Here is a 12,909-nt window from a genome sequence, read left to right as displayed (position 1 = left end):
TACATGACTTGCAAGAAATATCTCTGAGGTGAAAATGCAGCACGGCAATATTACATAATATCTTAGGTATGAAGTGGCTTCAAGGGAATGGATTTACACAGAGCACTGATTATACTGGTTGACAGTTCCACAGAGTTCAGCAGTGAGCAGCTTTGTTTCTGGTAGTAGCCTGCACAATTATGGTACTAATTTTAGTACTAGTAACACTAGTATTATTAATGATCAATAAGAGAATAAAAGACTTAAAACAAGGGTTACAAAGATTACAGTATTGCGTACAATGAAGAATAAAGGACGTTCAGTGCAGAAAAGTTGAATTTTGATGGTCATTTGACCAGATAAACAGCAGTCATTTATACTGTGAGCAAACGTGAAGGCATCTTCAGAGAGACAAAGAATACTGTTGTACTGTCTAGGAGGAGGACTCTCCATTAGGAAACAATGAATTTTAATCACATGCAGAAAGCCATGCACAGAATATCAGCTGGGTGTGAACTCTAAGGTTAAAATTGACCAAAACCCAATGTAATTCCTGGATCTATGAACGTCTGTTACCTCAATACCTGCCCTGAGCTCTGGACCTTGCTGGTGGCTTCAGGAAACCCTCATGACTGCTTGAAAAACGCCAAGGGTGCAGCTATACACAGCTGTGCATGGAACCAAAAAACTGGACAACGCCTCTGGCAGAAGTTTCCGGAACTTGGTCCTTTTAAGCTTATCAATAAAACGTTAAATGTTGACTGATTATAGCCTGTAAGTGTTTATTTCAGGAATAATGCTCTTCCAGTCAAGCAAATAAAGCTATAAAAAGATCTGGTGGCTGGAGTTGGAGAGATTCAGATGAGGAAAAGGTTACACGTTCTGCCAGTGAAATACTTAGCTGCTGGTGTAGATCTCAATGGGCTATTGTGGCTTTTTTACTATTGGTAATTTTTAAATCAAGAATAGATGTTGTTGGGTTTTTTAATCTAAAAGATGTACTCAAGTTTAAACTGGATCCAAGTCAAGGATGTTCTGTGCCCTAAATTACGTGGTTAAATGACCACATGGTGACTTCTGGTTTTATAATCTGAAAATCTTTTTACTCTGACAAATAATACCGGAGGAGTTTTACCGTGAATGAGAATTTGAAATCATTGATGCCGTTCATATTTACTAGGCTGGAAATTTACCTTTGTTCCTAGTTTTAAACCAGCTTACCATTAAATTACTGCAGCCCTGTATGAGGTAGATGTAGGTAGATGTAGGCTGCTAGGTCGAGGATGTTCCCTTTTCACCAATTTCTCTCTTCCCTGCCTGGAACAGTATATTTATTTTTCCTAGCACCTACCTTGATGCTGGAAACTTTGAGAGTACTCATTTATAAAGACTATCCAGTGCTGAAAATATAACATGCACAAAGAACACTTTTTTTTTTAATGACTATAAAATGTTTCAATAACCTTTGCTCAAATCAGATCTCTATTAGCAATGAGCAATAGTAGAGCTTTGTATGTTAGTCTATAAGGATTTGACTATCAGGTTCTAATTACTACATATTATCTTCAGAACAATCTTCATTATTTAAGAAGAATATCAAACTACATTCAATCTGTTCAGAGATTCTGAAATATGCAGATACAGAATTGTCAGCTTTCCTATTTTAGCCACTGGGATAAAGTGCAAAATACTCTATGCAGGCAATAGTCTCAGGATTTACTGCAAATACTGAAGATATAAATATAGAAAGTTCACAGAAAATTCTGTTCTTTTGAACTTCCAAGCAGTATTTGCAGATTAAGATGCTGAGATCTTTTATTTTTATATAATAAATGGATGCATATGTGCCCAAAAGATTTAATAAAGGTAATAGATGAGAAGCAAGAAAAATATTATTCTCCTATGCAGTTTTTTTCATATTCTTCTCTACATTATTCTCCTGTACATGATTCTCCCCTATTTTTTCTAATGGATACTGGATAGTGGCTGTAGCGGTTGTATGTTCAGAAAGTGAATTACTCTGAGACTTATACCACAAAACAAAGACGTTAAAATGGGAATTATTAGGTCAAATCAGACCAATGTTTGATAAAGTAGTGATTTATCTATGTTTAAGTAAAATACAAAGAGTTCAAGCTCATTTACAATGAGTGCACCCATAATTAAAGACACAAACATCCCCCTCCTCCAAACACAGCAACAACAACAACAAACATCACTCTTGTATCCTCATTTCTATCACTCTCTCAAAAGAGAAAACATGATGGAACTATATTTTAGTATTTTAACATGAATGTTGGCAAATCCATCATCCAAATATGTATCAGATATTGTAAAGAGGGATGATGATGAATCATATACCAATGAAATTCCTGCTAGTCAGTAAACGGATTTTTGTTTGTATTCTTAGAAACATAGTAGGTCAAGACCTGGTTTGCACCCCAGAAAGCACTTGGAGAGCATTCAGCCTTCAGAGAGAAAGTTTCCTGTTTGTAGATTGAACCTGAATAAAGCCTGCTCAAATCAGATAAAGTCTCCATTTATTTAAATTCACTTTGGAAACTCTTTTAAAGCTCTGTAAGCCGATACCTATAACACCAAGTAGCTAAATCATAACGGACACTATGGAGCATCAGTTCTTTGTTCTGTAAGCCATATGTGATTTCTGAATAAAAGCTTCCAAAAGTTGACTTTATGATAAAGAAATAAAATTAACCAAACTTGCAGACATGCCTTGCGCTTTTGGTGATTACAGGAATTGTTATTAGTGCCTTTATAAAGATTCAGAAACACGGCTGTGCATTATATACTGTGATTAAGTTTTGTGGCAAAATCTTTTCTTCTTTCCCTTCAAAGATAGAGCTGATTTATTCATGATGTTGATTTCATTTAGTTACTTCTTGATGATGCATTCGAAATGATGGGAAACTTAAAAGCAGGGAAAACAGCAGATGGCAGCATTAGGCTGCTTTAGCTAGGCTGTTACAGCAAACTTGGGGGAAAAAATATGAATGTATCTAAACAACAATTTCCTAGAGTTTGTTTGTTCTCAAATCTTCCTCATTTTTCCTATTGTATCGGCTTGATTTTGTTTCCTTCTGTGTTTTTTTTTTTTCTCTCTACTCCCCACTGCACAAAAGCAGAGCAGAGAGACTGCTGTCAGGTCATCCCATATTGATTTAGTAGAAGATAGTAAGACCTGATGTGACCCACTGAAAAGATGACATGAGGTTACGGCCTAGGCTACCAGCACTTCACGTCGTATTAAACACTCCACAGGGGCAACATCTGGAGGGTTAAAGAACTGCTGGGTAATGCAATTTTAAATACCACTTCATCAAAGTAATAGACTTCACAGGACCCTCTTGGGATCTGTAAACTGATGTGTTCCAGGCTATGTGTGCCGAAGGCCTTTTGTGTAGCACGTTAAGGACAGTCAGATAGCTCTGACTATTGCGTAGTAATATAACTGAGATCTGCAAATTCATTTGCAGCACACCACCTTGCTGTGCCTGGTATCAAATACGTTGCCTTATGTGCTGTTTTTGTTTTTGTTTTTGTTTTGCTCCTAGCTTGATAGTTAGCATGTCCAACACTTCTGTGAGCTGAGGAAAATATTTTAAAACAACAGTTTTAGTTTTGGGTCTATTTGAATGGTAGTGCATGAGCTTCCAAAGGAGATCAGATCCCATGCTTTGGATATTCCAAAGTATTTATAGAAGAGATGGTCGATCTTTTGTGATCTTTTCATAACCAGCCAAACTTTCAGCCTTAGAAAGAAGCTGATTCCTCAAGTGCTCCTTGTAGAACCTGGTTACTGTTCCTCCCTCTTCAAACACAGGCCAACCATAGCTCTAACACTTACAGCAATTCTAATCATGAAGGAAATGTAGCCTCCGTTTTGTGAACGCTGGAGGCCAGGAACTCTGTCCATCTTGCTGCAAATCATTGTAACTGACATTTTAGAGAATGGTGTTATGAAAAAAAAAATCCTCCTATTATTTCAAGGCTGTTAAGCTGCTGCTAATTAAGAAAAGTCCTATTAAATAATCAACTACTTTATGAACAGAAAGTACCAAAACACCTTCTGTTTTCTAATAATGTAACCTCTCTTTCTTTCTGAATCCAAACCCATCAAAATGTTTACAGCATAGATTCCTGCATCTGGGCAGACTGAATCTGATGACCGTTACCAAATGATTGTTGTCACTAACAGAAGCATATGGGAGAACACTTTGCAACTCCTTTCTGGTGAAATATATTTTGGGTAAGATTTACTGCTGAAATGAACTGGCGCTATTCAGCTGAAGCTAGTGGAATGACTTTGATTCTTTCCAAGTGAGTCTCTGGCCCTCACTGCTTTATTTGCTTGCAGATTATTCCTTCTGCTTTACTGCAATCACTTCAGAACAAAAGGCAGTGGAAAATCCTTAATTACCAGACATGATTTCAATTCAGACATGTTTCTGGATAAGATTTTGTGTGATGCCTCTTAAGAGGGATGCCAATAGAGGCTGCAGTGCAGAAGGAGGTACCTTGAAGGTGACTTTGAGCTACCATTGCACCTTAATTGTCATTACAGAGTTCTGGGGGGCTTATAGAGAGCCCAGAGATACTTTGGTATCTCTGTCTCTATCAAACCACATAAAATAAAAGTCAGTCTCCTGCCTGTATGTCAGAGAGAGCACAGCCCTGAATTTCCCTTGAAATGCATGTTGCAGCCTAACACTTGCATGACATCCTCTTTGCTATCCCTGCCCCAAATGCATATATCAGCAGTGCTATTCACAGCTAATTACATTAGGTAAATTGTTATTTGGAAATAATGATATTTGTGAATACATATGTATGAAGGTGCTTTGTCCTAGTTTGTGATCTGTGCTTAAGAAATAAAAGTTATTAAGACTGCAGAAGTACTAGCTACTGTAATTTACTTACTGGAATTATTTTCCATCCCTTATAATTGCTGAAGAGACCACGGCTGCCCTCCATCTGCGTAAAGGTCTTCATAAGAAAATGGGGAGCAGTAGGGAAACAGCATGGATTCTCCAAAGAATGCATTACTTTATTTATTTATTTCAAATGTCTTTCATGTCTTGGCTTTGTGCATCTTTTCCAAGAAGCAAATGCTTCACAGATGGAAAGAAGCAATTTTCAGTTGTAAAAATTCTAAACAGTTCAGGTGAAATGAAAAACAGAGCTTCCTGGAGACAAGCCATTATTTCTTCCCCCAGCCTCACTTTGATTGTGAAAATATTCACCCACCTCCAGAATTCATAGCATGAAAAATGCCCTGCCTGGGTTTTAATCCATGTCTGAGGTATCACTGCAGGGTGGATGAGAAAGGAAGGCTCCTATTTCCACACAGACAACACACATCTGCTCTGATTTTCTGCAGGGTAGATCCACAGTATCCCTATAGAAAAATTTGAGGCTTACATAAACCAAATCTATATTGGTATAAGTTATTTCCTAGAGAGATCTCTACTATTTTATTATGAGGAAGACACACCAATTTGTCCAGTGATTCTCTCTTTCAGACAATCTACACGGCTAGGCAGTGAAATACACTAGCAGGAAAAAAAAAATCATAGGTTATCTGTGATACGGAGTAATGAGCTTGTATCTATATGCCTCCTGCCGGTAAAAGTTTTAGAATCTAGTGCAGATCAGATCAGATTAACAAAGAGTTTTAACAGCTACTCTGAGAACTTTTGAATATCATTCATTGTATAGGAGGCACTTAAATTCTCCTCCATAGTTCCCATAGGAAGCTTAACTCATCGTTCAGGGTTTCCACTTTGGAGCCAGACACTTGGAGACATAAACTTTTTGACCTGTCCTTTGTGGACTGAAGCCCTTGATCAGACAAAAAAGCATTTTCCCCTTACAGTAGGGAGCTGTGGGTGTGCAGACTGCCCAATTCTGAGGAGGGGAACAAGCACAGGGGACTGGAGCTTCTTCTGAGGAACGGGGGATTTCAGTCCCTGTGCTCCATAGCACCATGCACAGTCAAGATCATGGATTGAAGGCAATACAGCAAAAGGTCTGTAGTTTTTAAGTAAGCTGCCGCAGTGCCTGTGGGAATGCTGCTATGGAACATGCCAACATATAGTACTTAGCTGCTTGCTTAGATTGGATTTTGCAATGGATTTTGTAACACATATTTGACAAGTATGCAGTGAAGAACTTTGAAGGAACCAGCAAAAACGTGCAGCAGTGGGTGCTAAATCAGGATCGAGGTGTATAATCCAGACTTATCTGTTATACGCGCTGGGTGATTCCCTGAAAAAATGTTGAGTTGCACAGGAAATGTCTGGTTACTTGTGTAACTGTTTGCAAGATACACAACTCATCGGGCTCTGACTGTTAAGTCTTATGACAATAATGCATTTACTTCCAGACATGTTCAATTGCATATCTGATACACATCCTGCCCAGCCAAAATGACTTGCTAGTGATTTATTTTGAATATCTAGCCTTTACCATATGACATCACCTCCTTAACTTGATGAAAAAAAGATTTAGGCGGAATTCTTCCCATTAAAAATAATGGGGCAATGGTTTCTTGATGCCAATACTTACTGATATCAAAGCAAAATATTGTCTTGGTTATTTGTGTTAATTTAGCACAAACAGTACACAAAGCACAGTGTACAAAACAATATGTTCTTTCTTCCAACCCAGCTCATCACTTAGTAATTACTATATGATTTGAACTGAAACAGAGGCATGATTCAGTAAGTCTTTATAGAAATCATTTAAAGGTTTATTGTGATTATGATTATGATTATGATTGAGAGAAAGGTCATACAAGATGCATTCCTATATCTACTGTTATCCAAAACCCTTAAAGGATCAGATTATCCTTTACAGACCCAGATCTTTTGCTAAGATCTCCACGGAACAGATACACTACATATGTGCTTGCATGCATACATACATATGTGTGTATATATATATATATATATATGCATATATATAAAATAATCAAACATTAGTTAAAGCTGCTAGATCCCAGTTATATCTTCAAATTCAGGTGTTGTGTTTGTGTTGGATTTGGCTAAATTTTGAACAGTCCAACTAATGTATCTAAGTCCAGCAAAATATCCAAACCAGTATCAGAGAAAAATAATGTCAGAACAGATGTCCCCAAAATTGATTCTTTACTTCAGAGTGCAGATTTAAAGACATCTAGAGATTTGACTTAATTTCTGTAATTTCTCTCTTGTTTAGAAATTTACACTGAAAGTCAACTCAAAGACTATAAGCTCAGGTAAAATATCAAAGGAAAAAAAAACCATTTGAAGTAAGGAGAGCTGCATGAATACCTAGAAGACTTCATACAGAACTCTCCTGTCTTCAGCATACCAGGAAAACAAGACTAAAACTTGGTCCAAGATTTTTGACTGGGACTCTAGGACACATTTATATATGGTTGAATCTAAGCAATCTTTTGGAAAAACTGAGAAGGCATTTCTCTCAAACCTTTCTAATGTAACACACCTTGCTTATATTTCTCTAGTAGACCCTTACTTCAACCTACATCTACTGCTTTTGCCTTTGGTTTCTTTCTAACACTTCCTGCAAGAGCTTCGTTGCTCAGGGTGGTGTGCTGTAATGGGAAACATATTGTGCTAGTGGTGAACACATCAAAGCCAATCACTGACTTCGTTTGCACTTCACTAACTACAAACATGCCCAAACAATGCCAAGTACATCAAACACAAACTTTTGGCTATAGCTCATGCTTGTCATTTGTGACTGGTAGAAAAGAGAGAAGAAAATTTCTGTCCGATTACCACTAGATGGAGTAAAGCCAAAACTGTAGATTTAATAGTTTTAGGGTGGAAACCCATCCACTTCCTGTATCAATTTTTGACTAAACGAGCCTACAGTTAAAACCAAGCATGTGTGGATCTATATGGAGTGAAAAAGCCTCATTTAGCATGCCATATTGATTTTTTAACTAGGGTTCACTCGGTGTATTTGTAGCATATGAACTTAAAGCTGGTTCATTTTTATAATCCAAAGGAATATTTACCTTGGTTGTCTCCCAGCATCCAATTTAGATGAGTAAAGAAGAAGCCTAAAATATATAGGGAGTCACTATGCTGTGACCATGTGGGTACATAGGTTCTTTGTTTTGGTGTCTAATATTGATGGTGGCAACACCCTTGAAATAGTTTACAGATATTCTATATTTCCTGTGGACACCTTTTCGATATTTTCTGTTAATAGAATATATATTCTATATTGTGGACATCTAAACTCTCATCCTCTATCCAACTAATTACATAATGATTATACATGAGCAACTCATAATGATTTGCAGCTTGAGGTGCTGCAAATGAGCACTTATATGGTTTTCACAGCACAGGTGAGACTCCCACATGTGTTCAGAACTTCCTCAGTTCTTTTTCCAACTATGAGAGTTTAAAAATTTCCTGAAATAAGCATCTGACAGTTAGACAACAGGGCTTCTGAAAACCTGCTCATATGGACATGTATTTTGAAAAATACACTGCAGGTAAGAAAATGCACACACCATTATTTTTGTAATTGTTACAGTCCTGCAACTACATGAAATTGTCGCCAAACAAAGTTTAAAGCTGCATGATAAACTGCTTTGATCAGTGTACTAATCTGCCTCTGTTTTAATCCTGAGAATCATTGTCTCCTGTTGTGTATTCTTTGGCAGAGAAGCATGCAATTCATTCATATTCTCACCTTTGATCCAGATTAGAATATAATCTTTAATAAATTTTTTATGATCATTCCTTCTAAAGCAGAAACTATGTCTGCTTCTCAGACTTTGAAGATCTGCTATCCAAATGAATGTCCTAATTCTTGCGGATCTTTTCTACCACTAATATCCTTTCAGATGAGACTGCTTGGATGTTACTTCTTTTGCACGAAATGAGGCTCATTTTTATTGTGCTTAGTGATGAAATGATTTAAGGAAATAGCTGGTTAGATATCCAAATATATCTCATCAATAATTTTTCAAAGAAAAATCTTGTTGAGGAATATTTCTGCTTGATGAATAATCTTGAATTATCTCCAGGAAGTTTTGAACAGATTCAGAAAAAAATAAAAACTTTGAAACATAACGATGTATTTATTTTAAATGTTCTGCTATGGCAGAACATTTTTTGACAGAAAAGGCAGTAAAGCTACTGTTTAAAACAAAACAAAAAATTATAAATGCCTTTTCTTTTAGCTAATCATTTGATTTTAAATACCATGTCATGTAGGATTTTATAACTGATTAGTGGAAATTAAAGTCAAAAAAAAAGTTGTCATTTTAGTGTAGACTATATAAGTTTGAAAGAAAAGCAGTCTTTCTACATTTGAGAATATTTCAGCCACTTCTATGGAGTGGTTCCTCAGGCCAATTGCTCATGCCGAATGTTGCACGAACATCCTTCAAGACTCTCAGGTAATGATCAGCGTTTAACGGCTCATGGAGTCTGAGCAGTGCAAGTAAGCTGATTTTTGCTGATGCAAGGAGGGTGTAAAGGGGTGAGCACCAGATGATTCCTATTGTAGACAGGAGAGGAAAGGAGCCTAACTGGCATGAAGAATGGAGGGAAACCAGTCAAGGTTTGTCCTTGATCCTATGGATGTTTCTAGGGGGATGGGGTCCAGTAAGGCTGCTTCCAGTCCAGGACCATGACAGCTTCCCATATCATAGCCCTTTCTTCAGCAAAACAGTAAAAACATCCATGTGAGTATGCTGGAGTGATGACACATGGAAAGTCTGTTCCCCGCTGCCCCGTTTCACCAGGGTGTCCCACCCAGGCCTAGTGCTAGCTCTGATATTGCCCAATAATTCATTCATGTTGCTCAATTCAGAAGGGCTGCACTAGAATTTAAAAGTTATTTAGGTGAAAAGCATATTTTCTGACACCAAAATACATTAATTTGTCAGCATTTTTTTTTCCTACTAAAACTGTGAAGAGATGAAGCTGGCCTATCATTCCAAACAGGAATTTGACCAGGATATCCTACTCCTAACATGCTACAGGATGTTATGGGCAGAAAATATGGTCATTTACCCTTCTCTGCTGATACCTTTATGACTGGTTTCTTTGATATCTTTGCTGGAATATTGGTTTAGTATCACATGATATGTACATCAGGTACTCATATCAATAGCTCTTGCAAGTATAGCAAAGAGTTTAGAGGCCTCATACTTGTCATTTAATAATCTCTAATCTTGTTTACTTGACAAAACTGGACACATATTAAAAATATATGGACTATCAACTCTACAGGAGTTAATTATTATTTTTAATTTAACAACTTGAGTATAGACATTAATATCCACATGCATTTCTAGTCTGAGCAGGTGGTGGCAAGGGGATCCATTACACCTAACTTCATTTTTCTAAAAATTAAGCACTAAATCTAAACTACTTCTCTAGCTCTTTCTCAGTTTGATGGAGAGAGAGGAGCATTTTCAGAATGTAAATTATTGCATTTGAAGAGATACGTAAGACTGTGTCATAAAGAACTCTCTAAAGATATTTTTTTCTTTCTGTCAATAATAAAAGACAGTCTAGATGACTAATTAAGAGTAACTAACTCATTGTGGGAAAGTTAAATTACGTCAAATGAATCTGGATAGTTATGCCTTAGCTTTAACATCTAATCAAAAATATTCCAATGAAGATTGAAAAGCTTTCTATCAGGAGTATAATTGTTCACTTGTGAACAATTTTAATTTTGTGAATTTATAAATAATCCTTTAAATATTAATGAGTGTATCTAAATACCCAAATATGTAGAACTACATTATACTAATTTGCATCAAGATAGCTTTTTTTGTGCCTTTCCTTCCTAACCTGTATTTTCATCTCTCCATAACATGGAAGTCATCGTTGCCTAAATACTCCATAGATGATCATAGTTTCTTGAATTATTGAACAAATAGCATTTGGAAACATATCATTTGCTCTTCATTGTATCTTGCTTGGCAATGCATATTGCTGTAGTGCATAAGGGATTTTAAAATTCAGGTACTTCCCGCTGTTCAGCTTATAAGCCTCAAGTCTCTGTATAACTTTGCAGCTGTGAAATACCATTTTGTTCTAAGGGCTGTAAAGAAAATCGCTCCCTTCTCCATCGCTCAGGCAGCACCACCAAGCAGAGGCGAGAAAGGCTCCTGCTGGGCCCGGTGCTGGCTGCACCTGAGGTCGGCGCGGAGCAAAGGGAGCCGCTGTGATTCGTGTAAACACGGCGTTTGCTCAGAACGTGTTTGTGTCTGGGAGCACAGGAGCTGATAGCGTGTGCCAGGGACAGACACAGCTCCCTCAGCTTACCTCACACTTGTGTCCTTGTCACCCAGACCTGTTATTCAGCCACCCAAGTACCAGGCTGTCTACCAGGCCTGTCCTTAGCTGAGAAAGAAAATTATGCCAATGAAAGTGATTATTATTTTTTTTTTTGATAGGGAGAAACGTCAGAAGGGGCTAGGATAAGATTAGCAAAACAATTTCCATTCCTGACCAAACACAAATTTAAACCTGGGTCACCAAAACGGCACTAGACCAAGCCATGTAGTTTTGAGTTTCCTGTTAATCCTTATTTCAAGGTAATGAAACTCAACTGTCAGCAAGAATACTGTGGCCAGCCCCAGTATCCACACCTTCAAAAGGATTTTGAGAAATTGGAAAGCATTCAGGAAACTGCTTGAGGAATGCTTTGAGAGCTCTTTAATCCAGCAGACAAAGGCATAACAAGATCCAGTACCACAAAGTTGTGTTTGAAATATTCAGAGTAGCAATAAGCGTTATGAGAATTACAAAGGCAGGGACATGTTAGCTTCTCCATTATCTCAAACTTTGGAATATAATTGTGTCATTTTGTAAAAAGATAAACCTCTGCTTAACCTAATTTATGGATTTAAGGCTGAAATTAGTAAAAATTCATCAGATTCCTTTTGGGCCTTTACAGTCTTTGAGTCAATGAAAGGGAAGTACTTAACTGTAAGCTTTATGTCTCATGTCTTCTCTTGTCCAATGTGCACACAACAGTTGGTACCATAATTTCATACCCAAAGGAAAACCTGAGTCAAGCTTTGGATGAATTATGAGAATTGTTTATTTCAAAATACATTTTGGGGTTCTTATCTATAGAAATCTATATTTTCTCATTTATTCTTGTAGTAGGAATATAATATATGATCAAAACTTTGTACTCATGACTTTGGAGTCATGAGATCAATATAATGTGCATTAGGAAGAAATTATGATGAGGGATTTTTTTTTTTTTTTGAGAAAGACACTCAAGAGTTTTTTTTTTCCTATGCTTATGTTGTATTCTTTTGCAGACCAGAAACTTATGGATTTTGTCTATATTTTGATTTGCTCAGCTATGTTTTCATTCAAGGACCTTATCATGAAGTACATTTGCAAATATTCCTTTTTTAATATATCTGATATTCTAATACAATGATTACACAACATTGTTTATGCTATCTGAGTGGATAAGTGGTCTGACATATTCGATGAAAAATCTTGCATGTTCAAATTCAGTGATGTTTGCTTGAGTAAAACATAATTGCTTAACAGGAAATGAATATGGAACAGTGCTTGAGCAAGAATGAAATTATTTAAAATCTTTAAAATATTTTCTCAGTATTTTGTAGCAATATAATGAATACACAGAGGATATGATACATCAGAGACTTCCAAAGTCCTATTATATGTAATTTTCCTGAAGGTATCTTGCCTATCTCCTATTTTTCCCTGTTGTTCCTGCTTCTGGTCTCTCAAATTAATCTTGTAATTGCCAAACCTTTCTATTACCTTTCCATTCCCAGAGCTTTCTTGGATTTTTCATGTGTCTCTTCATGCCTATTTCCCTCCCATGCTGACCACTACAGCTCCAGCTTATTTCATTCCAACAGACATTAGATTTATA

General features: G+C 36.8%; 1 protein-coding gene across 1 annotated transcript in view; it reads left to right on the top strand.

Annotated features, from left to right (window-relative positions):
* The window catches only part of RGS7 (regulator of G protein signaling 7), a 223,181-nt gene extending 218,883 nt beyond the window's left edge, over positions 1 to 4,298 (top strand). The window contains exon 16 of the mRNA XM_088524153.1: positions 4,134 to 4,298. Within this exon, the coding sequence (XP_088380279.1) occupies positions 4,134 to 4,250 (117 nt within the window). The 3' untranslated portion in view covers positions 4,251 to 4,298. The remainder of the gene's footprint in view (positions 1 to 4,133) is intronic.
* Positions 4,299 to 12,909: the final 8,611 nt, after the last annotated feature.

Source organism: Tinamus guttatus, unplaced genomic scaffold (assembly GCF_059628265.1).
Source record: "Tinamus guttatus ecotype Peru unplaced genomic scaffold, ASM5962826v1 Tinamus_guttatus_pri_ptg000208l, whole genome shotgun sequence".
Lineage (NCBI taxonomy): Eukaryota > Metazoa > Chordata > Aves > Tinamiformes > Tinamidae > Tinamus > Tinamus guttatus.
The sequence above is the reverse complement of the archived record's forward strand: the minus strand, read 5'-3'. Positions and strand labels throughout refer to the sequence as shown.